This window comes from Pantherophis guttatus, chromosome 3 (genome assembly GCF_059756535.1).
Source record: "Pantherophis guttatus breed Tessera chromosome 3, ASM5975653v1, whole genome shotgun sequence".
NCBI classification, from domain to species: Eukaryota; Metazoa; Chordata; class Lepidosauria; order Squamata; family Colubridae; genus Pantherophis; species Pantherophis guttatus.
In genome coordinates, this window is record NC_142065.1 from 165,635,435 (window position 1) to 165,649,858 (window position 14,424).

General features: G+C 34.7%; 1 protein-coding gene across 2 annotated transcripts in view; it reads right to left on the reverse strand.

Moving 5' to 3' along the window:
* SMCHD1 (structural maintenance of chromosomes flexible hinge domain containing 1) overlaps positions 1–14,424 on the reverse strand; it is a 97,043-nt gene that overhangs the window by 47,148 nt on the left and 35,471 nt on the right. For both annotated transcript variants that reach the window (XM_034429546.3, XM_034429547.3), the window contains exons 21-25: positions 10,768–10,864; positions 10,208–10,280; positions 7,901–8,040; positions 7,510–7,644; positions 4,932–5,159 (exon numbers count right to left, since the gene is read on the reverse strand). In XM_034429546.3, the coding sequence (XP_034285437.2) occupies positions 4,932–5,159; positions 7,510–7,644; positions 7,901–8,040; positions 10,208–10,280; positions 10,768–10,864 (673 nt within the window). The remainder of the gene's footprint in view (positions 1–4,931; positions 5,160–7,509; positions 7,645–7,900; positions 8,041–10,207; positions 10,281–10,767; positions 10,865–14,424) is intronic.

A 14,424-nucleotide genomic window follows, 5' to 3' on the forward strand; every position in this document is an offset into this window, starting at 1 on the left:
GAAAACTTTCTACCTGGACTTAAAATTGAATTTGGAGAAATTAGAAATAAAACAAGAAAAAGAAAACTGAGAGAAAGCATTTTTTAACAATAAAAGGAAAACAAATTGAAGAGAAAGTATTTTCGATGTGGATTTAAAAGTGATATTGTGTTGCCTGGGGATTTGTGAACTGGAGAGAGAAGAAAGCACTACAATAAACAAATGCTTTAAACATTGAAGGAGTACTTGTTTAAACTGCTGGATCCCAACCTTGAAAGAGAAAAAGAACAAAGCCTTAAACTGGAATGGTTTAGTTAAATATTTGAATTGGATACTATTTGGAAATAAAAAAAAGAGAGAGAGATGGACTTGAATTTTAACTACATATAAATTAAAAGTAAAAAAAAATTGAATTGACAAGATGGAACATTGGGAATATGAGGAATTAATGGAAATGTTTAAGAAGGTGCGTGAAGCATTTAAGGGTGATAAAGAAGCGGAAATCTGGTTAGAATAAAAAAAAAAGGAAAAAGAGAATATACTGTATTTTTCGGAGTATAAGACGCACCAGAGTATAAGACGCACCTACCTGTTTTGATTGTTTTTTTTTTTAAAGGTTTTTTAAAATTTTTTAGACAAACACACATACAAACATACAATGTATTTTCTTTGAACAGAGTGTTTGGCTGGTTCACAAATTTAAACAGTGTTTAGTCATTTCAATTAAATTTACAATTTCTATATTTCCTTTTTTGCCATATTTATTCCTCATCTATTTTTTTTTTAAAAAAAAAACAATATTACCCTTCATTCTCATCTCTAATCTTAATCAAATTCAATTTTTCCCTTCTATTCTATATTATACCCCTTCCCATTGTCATCTATTTTTATATTCATCCTCACATTGGTTAATTATTTAATATTACAATTGTTTAATACAAATTCAACATTTTTATATAAATCAATTAGTTATAACTATGTTTTTTGTATATTAATCAATATGAACATGAATATTCCAATTATTTCCATGCAATCCAATTTCTTACAAATCAATTAATTATATTTACCAATAATAATAAACCAAATAATTTTCCCCATATATTCCTCCAAACCACAACTTAACCATTTCTGCTTTCAACACAATATACAATTAATAGTATCTCAATTATTACAATTGCCTAGTTAAATAGAGCTTTTTTTCTTTTGTGTTTTAAAATCTTGAACTCTCCTCTTTTGCCCTAAATTTCCCATTGTTTGCACCTACCTTTTTGGTGAGAAAAAAGAAAAAGAAATCTCTCTCTGCCTCATTTTGTCACGTTGCAGCAAAGAACCTGCTTTACTTTCAGTTTTATTTTTTCAGCATAGCTAGGGGAAAAAAATCTGCTCCAGCACTTTTTGCAGCAAGCTGGAGAGCCCTGCGCAAAACAGCTGAGACAAATCAGCTGAGAGTTGGAAGGCCGATCTAATCAACTTGTGCTAATTAACCTATGCTGAAGCTGAAAGGGGCTGTTTTTTCTTGCTGTTTGCTTGCAAGAAGGTAACTGCTGCGAGGCACAGGCCAAAGGGTGGGGGCCAGTGGGTGGGCAGGGCTACATTCGGTGTATAAGATGCACCTAAATTTTCACCCCCTTTTGGGGGGTAAAAAGGTGCGCGTTATACTCCGAAAAATACGGTAAATCTGAAGCAAGAACATAATGTTGAAAGGAAAATAATTGAAGATAAACTGGGATTGACAGTGAAAAACAAAATGTGGATGGGGGGAATATCACCCAAAAAAGAAAGGAAAAGAAGGAAATGGGAAAAGACTGAGGGGGGGAATTAAAAGGGTAACAATTTTAAAAATGAGAGAAAGGATTCAGGAGAAAAGATACAATAAATATAAAAAGAAAAAGAAAAAGAAGAAAATAAGAGAATGGGAGAAAAATATTAAGAAGTGGAATTTTGGAGAGACCAAAAGAAAATGGGTAAAAGGGGAAGAATAATGGAGAGAAGGAAGGGGAAAAAAGCATTTATTAGTTGATTTAAGTGAAAGGTATTAATAATAGAAATTGTATGTAAGAAGTAAACAAGAAGAAGTATATTATTTATTGTAAAATGGATTAGCAGATGCAATATGAAATGAAGATTGGTTTAAATGTGAAAATAACTGAAATTAAAATATAAAATTGAAAGGCTAGTAAATGAGAAAATAACTAATGGATGTTGGAATAAGAAATTAGGAACTAAGGAAAATAAGAGGTGGAAGGTTAATTAAGTTAAAAGGTTTCAATGTAAAAATGGAATGAGTTGAAATACATTGTTAATAATTAAAAAATGTGATGGGGACTTTGAAAAATATAGTTAATAAATGGGGGGGGGGGAGAAATCGGGGTTGCCTAGATACCATTGTGGAAAATATTGAATTGAAAATGAATACAACAATGGAAAGAGAATGGAAGGAGGAGAGAGGGAAGAAGAAGAGAGGAAGGAGAGAGAGGAATAGAAGAAAGGGAAAAGGAGAGGAAGAAAAGGAGGGGAAATAAGAGTAGGAGAGAAGGTTAGAAAGGGAGGAAGGAATAGAGGAGGGGGAAGGAAGGGGAAGTAGAGAAGGAGTAGGAGAGGAGGAAAGAGGAAAGTAGAAAAGGATAGAAGAAGGGAAGGAAAGAAGAGAGAGGAGAGGAGAGGAGAATTGTTGTAAAACAAGGGAGATGATGGTAGAAAGGCAACCCCGAGAATGTGCAAATTTATTAGGATGAAGAACGAATTAATATGAAACTTAAAAGGGAATATATATGATTAACAATGGATAAGAAAACTAACTGAAATAATGTTAAGAAACTAGGATTTGAGGGTGGATGGTGATGTTGTTTATATAATAAGTATAGAAGTATTAAGATAAAATAAAAAAGTATGGAAAAAGAATATTTTGGCAAAAATGGTAACTATGTAAAATGAAATTGGATATGATAAATTGTATAAGATATGATATGGTCAATACTCTGCTCATAAAATGTGTGTGTGTGTATGTGTGTGAAAGAAAAAAATCAATAAAACTTGATTTTAAAAAAACCAACGCAATAGAGCACTGCACACCAGAACAACTAGACACAAGAACAGTTTTTTCCCCGAACGCCATCACTCTGCTAAACAAATAATTCCCTCAACACTGTCAAACTAAATTTGCATTACTATTAATCTTCTCATTGTTCCTATCACTCATCTCCTCCCATTTATGACTGTATGACTGTTGCCTTGTTCCTGGTATCCTTAAGATTTATATTGACTGTTTCCCTATGACTATCATTAAGTGTTGTACCTTATGATTCTTGACGAATGTATCTTTTCTTTTATGTACACCAAGAGCGTATGCACCAAGACAAATTCCTTGTGTGTCCAATCACACTTGGCCAATAAAGAATTCAATTCAATTCAATTCAATTCAATTCAATTCAATTCAATTCAATTCAATTCAATTCCATTCCATTCCATTCCATTCCATTCCATTCCATTTTTTTTTCCTGGAAATTCATGAACACTGGAATGTCCTAAATGGAAATACTGTTAATGAATTGAACTGAAAGTGCTTCAATTTAATATAAGCACATCTATTTTATTGGGGCTATTTCTTAATATCCAAAATTATGTACATTCAAATCTAAATAAAAGTGTAATGTTCTCAGTCTAATGCTGTCATGGTAGACCATGATAACTGTTTGAAATAATTAACAATTTTTTTTCAAGAAAGGTGAATACTTCATAGTCCATGTATTTCTTTAAACACCCTTTATAAAGTCGTCTGCTCAGAGTATGCAAAAAAAAAATGTATACAAAACATAACCCCAAATATAATGTATTGCAGTAATCCAAGAGAAAGATGACAAAAAGCATGAATGACTGTGAATGGCTACCACACATTCTTCAAGTAGGAGCTGAGAGTTCAGGAAATCTCCAAGTTGTTGGGCTGCATAAGTAAGGTGTGGTAAGGATGTGAGCAGGTACATGAGGGCTGAAGGGAGGCACAGCGAGGACAAGGGAAGGTGTGTAGGGATGTGTGTGGGCTAGAGTGGAACTGGTCTACCTGATCTCCAGTGGCCAATAGAAGAGCCAGTCTACCTAACCTCAGGAGGCTAGGGAGGACTGGTCTACCAAATATCTGGGTAGTGATGAAGCAACATGGCAGTACTGAAGAAAAAATATTGCTAAATTTCAATCCCACAGGAGTCATGGATCCTGGATTTTGAACACATTCTGTAAATTACCCCATCTGAAAAACCTTAATTCAAAAGGATGTTGACCTGTGATGCATTGCTTCTCCCAGTTAAAAGCTAGTGGATGGTATCCAGATCAGAAAGGCAAAAATGCTTCAAATCTGGAGTTGATATCCTCTTGGTACCTGCTGACTGTGCCTTAAAGCTGCTGAAGCTTTTGGAGGCTTACACAGATACCACAGAGAGTCATAGAAATATGCATCTAAGGTCAAAAGGTGGAGAGAAAAAAATGCAGCCATATAAGGAGATGGGGGCGGGGGGCGGGGAACAGGCATCAGTTTTTCCCTCATTGTTCCATAAAGTAACATTGAACTCCTGCTAAGTTTGTGTTTCTGCCGAACTACAGTAAATTGAAAAAAGGTTTGGCGTTAACTTCTGAAAAAGTATAGTTTCTTTTTGGGCTTCAAACACAATTATCCTTTTAAGCATATCTTAATAGTCAGCATTCAATATTCTGCAAGGACTAGGTTTCATTCCACAGTAACATTTAAGAATGAGCATTTAAAAAATGTGAACAAAAGTAGGCAGTTTTCTAAGTTCTATATGTGTGACAAAAAAGAGAACAAGCTGAACTGCTATTTTTTTTCCTTTCCTTGAAGTTTTACAAATATCAATTCATTATAAAAGATATGGGCAGCCTAAGTAACAGTCAAAGCAAAGAGTTTTGCTTAAAATTATTACGTTCACAAGATGTCCTATACTTACTTTAACTTTTTGAGCTAGAGCTGGAGTTATTTTGATTTTTCTGTCTCCCTCGTCATAAATTTGGAGAGTAAGATTTTTTAGCACATCACCTGCAACATGGTTAATTACATCCTCATCTTTAATCTGAATAACTTTTTCTCCTTCAGTGAAATTAATCTGCAGTCTTGCAACACGCGTACTAGGAAGCAGTTGAATAATCTTGTTAACCGGTGGCACATTTTTACAACTCTAGCAATAAAAACAAAAAGAAATACCACAAGGAAAAGAAACTTGAATGTTCAAAGCTGTACAACAATATTTTACCGAATCAAACCTAATTAATAGTTATTACACTATGAATATTTGCAATGTATTTCTTAACATAAAATATAATATCTATATAATATATCAAAATACAACTAAGAAACACTACATTTGTTTTTTTAAATATGCTATTCCTACCGTAATAGTTCTGGTGTCAGTTACAATTGTGATGGTTATATACTTTTCTTTCAAAAGAAGAAATAATAAATTTTATTTTTAAAAAAAGATTGTTTTTATATAATATTTTTAATTGAAATTTAAAATTACAAAGATAAAAACTAATACAAACTAAGGAAAATATAAATAAAAAAATATAGAAAGTACAAAAGCACATACCCACACACATATTAAAAAATTATCTTCCTCTTTTATCCAAACAAGTATAAACATTTTTAATAGTTTAACACCATCTTAATACTTAATACCTTAATATTTCAACCAAAACTCTCTTCATTCCATAAATTATCTTTTATCTATTGGCAAATAATAAAAATCTTTCAGTCCTAATCACCAAAAGTCTATGTCTAATATGTAAAAACAAATCTTTAAAACCTCATCATTCAAACATAATCAAGAAAAATCCATTAATTACAGTACTAGAAACAAATTGAAAATATTAATATTTAATCCCTTCAATTGATGTTCCACAAATTAATTTCTTTTCATCTCTTTTTATCTCTACTCAATTATCATATCATAGCTTATTATTTCCTCTAAAAACACAAGAAAACCTTCTCCCTATATCTTATCCATAAAAACAATTTTAATGCCTCAACATTAAGTCCTAGTTAGGAAAAAACATTTAAAAGCTGTTAGAAAAGAGGGGAATCATATACTGTATCTTAACCTTGATCAAATAGGCCCACTTTGTACATCTTAGTTTTAGTTTTAAAGATCTGGATTCCTTTTAGGTAATGTCCAAATTGTTTCTTCTCTCTTTTGCTTTTCTCAGGAATTTCTTCATGATATAACACCTCTTTTTTGTAAATCAAAAGTAAGAAAATTGTCCAAGTCAATTTTTTGAGTTAAAATATGTCTATCCAAGTTGTTCTTCTGCTTTACTATTTGTGTATGTCTTTTAATTATTGAAACCTCAGCCAGTTTCATTTGTTGGTCTTATATAACATCTTATAAAACATTCCTACATCCATTCATTTTAAATTCACATCCAAAACAGTCTGATTTTCGATTATATCCTATGTCTTCTTTTAAGACCATTTTTATTGATTCAGATAATCTAAAGCAGGGGTGTCAAACTGGCGGGCCGGATGTATCATGCACAGGCCACACCCACCCGTTCTGTGAATGGGAAAAATCTCACGAAACATCACGTGATGACAAAATGACGCGGTGAGTTTGACACCCATGGTCTAAAGAGTATGTTTTAGATACATTGTTGCCAAGTATTCTTAAATTTTTCCAGGGTAAAAATATTTTTCTCCATGATATTAGTGGGAATTCTCCTTTAATTATTTATTTCCGATTGCTTCCTTAACCAGTCTTTAAGTTCTTTTCTTATGTTTTTCTCTCACCAGAACATTTCCCAGGAAAGGATTTCTTACACTAAAACTCAGATCCTCATATAGTTTAATAGGATTTTACATAAACAACAAGCAATATTCTAACTTTTCCGAAGTGTTATAGTATTTCCATTCAATCTTGATCCAGTTAATTTCCTTCCAAAAGCAACAGTCTAATAATTTCCCTTTAGTTGCTTAATTCTAAATTAAAAAAAAAAAATTCTTTGAAGTTTTAAATTTATATAAATCATTCACTGCGGGTTGGAGGAAGATCATCCAGTATAATAAAACTTATACTTCTGGAGGTGTCCAAAAAGTAATTTATAAGCCATTCCAATAAAAGTGATTTAGAGGAATGGTGAACAAACACAACATTCTTATAAAATGCTATTACTCCCTATTTGTAAAAGCCATGACTGATATGAAACTTGTAGAGATATGCTTGTACAAAATTAACCAAGTTTAAGATTCAAGAATTTTTCTTTCAATTGCTGCAGATGTTAACACAATTTGTCTTTTAATAGGCTAGGGAGTAGTCTAAGAAATTACATATATTTGTTCCCCATGATTTTCATGTCTGAAACTCACCTATTAAAAGAAATTAAAAATTATATCAACACCAAAGACTATTTTATGCTTTGTCAGCTTTTAAAAAAACACCCCAATTAGGCCAAAAGCATTGATAGTAGACAGAGAAAAGTATATGCAAGGGTGATAGCATTCTGGAGGGAAGAGAGCGAATATCTTTAACTTACTGGTATTTCAATTCTTGCTTCAAGTCTTTGAACTTCCTTTACATTTTGAATGTGCAGAACTGGTCCAGTTAATATATTTTTGTCAGGACTGCTGTAATCTACAACATATACAGGAAGGCCTGGAACTTCTAAAAACTAATATAATCAAGAATAATTTCGATTAAGGTTATGGCCCATTCAAGTCATAATATGGCATAAATGTCTTAGAACTAAATTTTAAGATAGACTACAAAATGATGACATTCCCAGTAAATGCATATGCTATGTGTTCTTAACACAAAACTCTAGCCAAAATGTCAACATCTAAGTTCTAGAGTTGAAATAACAGAATATTTCCATAATGTTATTTTCAGCAGTATAAGCAATTACTGTATATTTGAGAGCTGCCTACCTTGCACTGAACAAGTAGTTTTGGTTGAGGTGTTCTGTTGCCTTCTTCATCCAATACCTCAACATGAAAAGAGAAAGCTGTTCCATTCTCAACTGTTAAGATATCCTCATCTGGTTTCACACTTAGTTGCCGAGGAAGGCCTGTTGGAGGTCAGAAACTGACATATAATATATTGCTACAAGCATTAAAAGAATTACCTTGAAGTAAGATGGGCAGCCAATCAATTGTATAAATAAAAAATAAAATGTCCAAAAACAAAGTAACAAGTTTGATAATATCAATATTTTAAATTACATCCATGCCATAAACAATATAATACAACCTGCAAGCTATGGATATGTAAGCCAATGCAGCCAATCCTCTATTTTTATTTCTCCATTAATGATTTTTGATATATGATAACCTAAAGTTAAAAAGACATTTTACATTTTTATATATTTTAGTAAAGTTAATGTTTAAATTATATTTTGTGTTACTATATTTTGCCAAAGCAGATTGGGGAAATTATTGTTTACCCTTGCCACATACTTCAAAGCCTGGTGGCTCAGCAGACTGATAGCATTGTGATTTTAACACCAGCTGTCTGCAATTACTGTAAGTTCGAATCTCACCAGGCTCAAGGTTGACTCAGCCTTCCATCCTTTCTAAGGTAGGTAAATTGAGGACCCAGTTGTGGGGGCAATAAGCTGACTTTGTATAAATATACAAAAGTATGAAGGCTATTGCTTAACACATTGTAAGCCACCCTGAGTCTCCGGAGAAGGGCGGCATATAAATCAAATTAAAAAAAAAAAAAAAAGCCATGAGAAACCTTTTTTCTTTCATACTGACAAGTAAGACTATAGGCCAGTGATTACTAACCTTTTTGCCATTGTGTGCCAAAAGCGGGGGGAGTGCGAGGAGTTGCGTGTGCGCATGCCCACATCCATAATTCAATGCGCTCCGCCCCTCCCCCCCGCACATGCATGCGCAACCCTCCGCACTCTCCCCCGCTTTTGGCACACGATGGCACAGTGAGCTTGGTAGGCCTGTTTCTCGCCCTCCCCAGGCTCCAGAGACTTTCTAGGAGCCTGGGGAGGATGAAAACGGCCTCCCCTCCCGGAGGCCCTCTGGAGGCCGGAAACAGCCCGGTTCCCAAGTTCTGGTGGGCCCGGAAGTCCCAAAAATCAGTTGGCTGGCACGCGCATGCATGCTGAAGCTGAGCTAGGGCAATGCTCGCGTGCCCACAGATATGGCTGCGCGTGCCACCTATGGCATGCGTGCTATAGGTTTGCCATCACGGCTATAGGCTATGTGTTTATTTTATCTAACACTAGGTAAACACATCTTCTAAGCAGTTAGCTTGTGGCAACAAGATTTAAGGTTTATTTAATTACAAAGTAGCTATTCCAAAGCAGGAAGATGAATCCAGGGTCTACAAAAACCATGAGTCTTCTGGGAGATTCACTGAAGGTACATTTTTTTTAAAAAAAAGAAATCCTTACATTCAATAGTGAAGTAGACTGCTGAATGTTCATTATCATGTATTGGTTCATTTCAAATTGTCAAAGTAACTGGAAAATTTTAGGGACTATTTGAAAATAAAAAAGCTTCCCTTTTAGTGAATGTTGCCTGTTTTTTTTTTAAAAAAATGCTTATATGGTGTTTAAGCATTTCAAAGTTCTATATGGTTCACATTTTCTAGTCATCTTCTCTCACAGTAATCCTGAACAAAGATAAGGCTTCTCATTGCCCAAATGCTCATTATCAAAGACATTTTTTTCAAAAAGTAATAAAGAATTTGAAGGACTAAGTCGTGTGTGTGTGTGCGCGCGTGTGTGTGTGCGTGCTAATAAATGTTGACTCCTAGCTGCTGCCTGGAGAAATCCCTGAGGTTTACTTGACAAAATTTAGGGATTAATTTTTTTTATCTGCTTCCTTGAGTTGAAAAAGAGTGATGGTCCAAAAACCACTAAGTTGGCTTTGTGCCTATGGCAGGATTAGAATTCGTCTGTCGGTTTCTGCCTGATGCCTTAAGCACCACACCAAACTGGCTCTCCTCTAAAACCCTTACACTTATTTTTTTTTCCTGAAATATGACAAATCAGAAATCTTTATTTTTCATATTCATCTCATTCTCCTGAAATTCAGTATAACATTTTATACTATATTCGTATTAATCAGCCAGGAAAACAAAACCTCAAAAGTTGATCTGATCTATGCCGAAACTGGATTCTAATATATCTACAAAATGTACATTTCTTTGTGAATCATTACATTACTGCCATTTTCAACATATGCTTTCATTATTTCAAATATTTTACTTACCTGGGAGAAGTTTAATTTTCAAAACTTGGGATTCTTCCATTAGGCCAGGAAGAGTGATTTTTAGATTAAAGTTCTGTTGAAATAAGATATAATAGTAATAAAACAACATTTGCGAATCTCAGGTCCTCAGGAAACATGAAATCCAGTATAAATATTTATCTGATTATGCAACCAACCGTAATAGTACAACTGTGTTTGACTATTTAGTACTTATAGTGAATACCCTTAAAAAGCAATTACGTTAAAGTACAAAAAATTGTCAAAGTATATGTTTGTATCTTTACTTGCAGTGCATGTTACTGAATACCACCAAATATTGAATAGAGATTTTTTTTTAGCTCCTTCCAAACTCTGCTTCAAATTATATTCAGATTATCCCATCACTTGAAAGGCACACTGCTACTTCAGATTCATAACCTATCAAAATCAGTTTAACTGAACTAACAGCTTTAAATGTTTTAAATAACAGGTTTGTTGTGATAGCTGAAAATTCTATTTTAAAACTATCCATTAATTAGATAATTTAAAAATTCATTTTGTATTGAAAAAGATTAGCTTACCTTGCCTTGGTAATTATTTACAAGGCCTTTAGCAATTATGCCTGAAATTACACAATTTGGCCTTCTTTTTATTTCTTCATACTGTAATCGTAGACCACTAGAAAATAAAACGTAGAATCAATGGAAGAGAATAATTTTAGTTATCGAGATAAATGGTAATGTTTTAGTAAGGATTTTTTCCTTTCTAATTCCTCTTAGAGACCAATCATACTCTACCAGATAGCATGTGTGAGAGATAAGTTCTCACAATTTGCATTATCTTATAAGCAATGGAAGGTGAAAATGAGTAAGAAGTCTCCTGGCCTTATAGTAGCTGAAAGTTTTAACCCATCCATTCTTTGGAGAAACAGACCAATACCACAAGAAATAAACAAATCAAAGCTTTATTTTAAAAGACGATACTATATAAACATATTAAATTTTAAACAATCAAAATGTAAACATTCAGCGTTGAATTATTGAGCTGCAACTTGATAAAAGTGGGGGGGGGGATCTCATATGACAATGTAATATCTGAATAGACCACAAGATGGCAATGATACATTGCAAATGGGATTTCACTTTATTTATTTGATTTATTAGGACACTGAACTTGTAAATGTGATTCTGTATGGCTTATTCTTATTAGAACAAGAATATTTTGTAGATAAAAATATTAAATCTTTTAAAACATGACTGATGCATGATTCAACACTGTTGAAAAACATGATTACTGAGCTTGTACTAAGGTGCATGGAACACTGGATTTAAGCATACCTCAAAATATATTAAGCTATAATAAAGCTTATACATAACATGTTTATCTATGTTGTAGAGACAGCCTGCCTCTGAAGCATAGTTCTTTACATTTTTTCCTTGGGCTTCACCATTCTATTGTAATTCCATGACTCCCGTGTTTTGTTGGAGCTCACATATCCTTAATATATATTCATGAACTTTTGATCTCCACTGCCTTCTGCTGATGATACAAAGAGAGATCTGATGTACCTGAGGTGGTACCACACAACTTTTCTCAGCCATTTAGTTCTAGATGGTTCTGGGAGAATCACTACTGCTAGTATGGCATGGCAACATGTCTAAAATGTAGGTGGGAAGGTGTACTGTACCTCTTATAATGTTACTGAGCTTATTACTCCTGATCCCTTCTGGTTTATTGTTTCTCTGGCAACAAATGCAATGGCTGCCAACTAAATATGCATAGGGTATTGCTATCTAGAGATGCATCTGTTCAGACTGATTTACTCCGTACAAGCGATGAATGTTGGGAAAGAATTCTTATGGTACTAGAGAAATATTCATATCATGTAAAAGTGGGAAAGATTTTGGACCTGTTTTTCCCCTCCTAAGGCATCATTTCATAAAGAAGAAAACAATGATAAACCACTCCTGTATTTTTAGCAAGAAAACTACATGGATAGAAAATACAAAATGATGGACAATTTAGTGGTGTATGATAAGTCCCTCAGATCGGATGGCACTCAACAGCCTACTGAGGAAGAGCTGAGAATACTTATGGTGTTTATGATGTGTCTAAATTAAAGACTTTGGACGTTTAGTTCCATACAAGAAAAGAGAATCTGAAGCTACCGAGATAGAATTGCAATAGGAATATATAATTTGAAAAGCATGAACACACAAAAGCTCAACACAGTGAAAGAAGAGCACACTGTATTTTAATCAGGAAATGAAAAACAAAGAGGAAATAGTGTTGCTTTTATAGTGACGAATGGTACATAGCAAAAATAGTACTAAGTTACAGTACAATCAATGACTGAATAATATTAGTTAGACTTGAGGGCAACCTTTTAATATAGCAATAATATAGCAATAGCACTTAGACTTAAATAGAGCTCCACAATGCTTTACAGCCTTCTGTAAGCAGTTTACAGTCCTTGCATATTGCTCCTAACAATCTGGGTCCTCATTTTACCAACGTCGGAAGGATGGAAGGTTGAGTCAACCTTGAGCCAGTCAGAATCAAACCCCTGGCAGTGGGCAGAGTCAGCCTGCAGTACTGCATTCTAACCACTGTGCCACCAAGGTTCCTTAATATGATTATCAAGTTTATCTTCCAACCACTGATGCAGAAGAGGGGGTTGGTGATTTCTGTGATCAAATTCAGTTTGAAATCAATGGAACATGTAAGTAAGATGTCCTGTGATTGGTGACTAGTTGGAAACATAAAAGAGGAAAATGTAGTTAGACTGTATGTCTTAGGAAACCAAAATGGAGCAGGAGACCATCTTTTCGATTTCTGCACTCCAATCAGTGACAGCTAACTTTTTTGGCACCAAGTGCTGAAAATGGAGTTCATGCGTGCCGGAACCCGGAAGAGAGCAGCTGGCTGGTGCGTATGCCCAGAGAGGGCTTTGCGTGCCACCTCTGGCACACGTGCCATTGGTTTGCCATCACGGACTCCAATTATTTTATCACAATAACATTATTGTCAAACAACCAAAATGCCCAGGTTGTATATGGACATCCCCAGGTGGAGTACATAGAAATAAAACTGACTAGTGCAAGATCTATTTCACAGACAAAAGCCAGGAAAAGCGCCAGGCCCAGACACTCCTTCTTGCTTAAAAGTCTGTGCTGACCAATTGGCCCCCATTTTCCCCCGTATCTTCAATAAATCACTAGAGATGTGCTATGTTCCTTCTTGCTTCACTCTACTATCATCCCAGTGCTGAAGAAGCCCAACATCAAGGAACTGAACGACTACAGACCAGTTGCTCTAACATCTGTAATTATGAAAACCTTTGAAAGGCTAGTGCTGTCTCACTTGAAAACCATCACGGATCCGCTGTTAAATCCCTTGCAATTTGCATACCAAGCAAATAGATCGACAGATGATGCTGTTAATATGGCTCTGCACTACATCCTACAACATCTTGAATCTCCAAAGACCTACGCAAGAGTCCTCTTTGTAGACTTTAGTTCAGTATTCAATACCATCATTCTGGACACACTTCTAACTAAGCTAAACCAGCTACAGGTACCTGAACACACTTGTAAGTGGATCATAAGTTTCCTAAGAAACAGAAAGAGGCAGGTGAAGCTAAGCAGAATCGCATCAGATACCTGTACAATTAGCACAGGGGCCCCCCAAGGCTGTGTGCTCTCCCCACTTCTTTTCTCTTTGTATACCAATGACTGCATCTCTAATGATCCATCTGTTAAACTACTGAAGTTCGCAGATGACACAACAGTGATCGGTCTCAATCAAGACAATGATGAATCCGCATAAAGATAGGAGGTTGAACAACTAGCCTCGTGGTGTGACCGGAACAATCTGGAACTGAACACACTCAAAACCGTAGAAATGGTGGTAGACTTTAGGAGAAACTCTTCCATACTTCCACCTCTCACAATACTAGACAGCACGGTATCAACAGTAGAGACCTTCAAATTTCTAGGTTCTATCATATCGCAAGATCTAAAATAGACAGCTAACATCAAAAACGTCATCAAAAAAGCACAACAAAGAATGTTCTTTCTGTGCCAACTCAGAAAGCTCAAACTGCCCAAGGAGCTGCTGATACAGTTCTACAGAGGAATTATTGAGTCTGTAATCTGCACTTCTATAACTGTCTGGTTTGGCTCTGCAACCCAACAAGACCGACACAGACTTCAGAGGATAATTAGAACTGCAGAAAA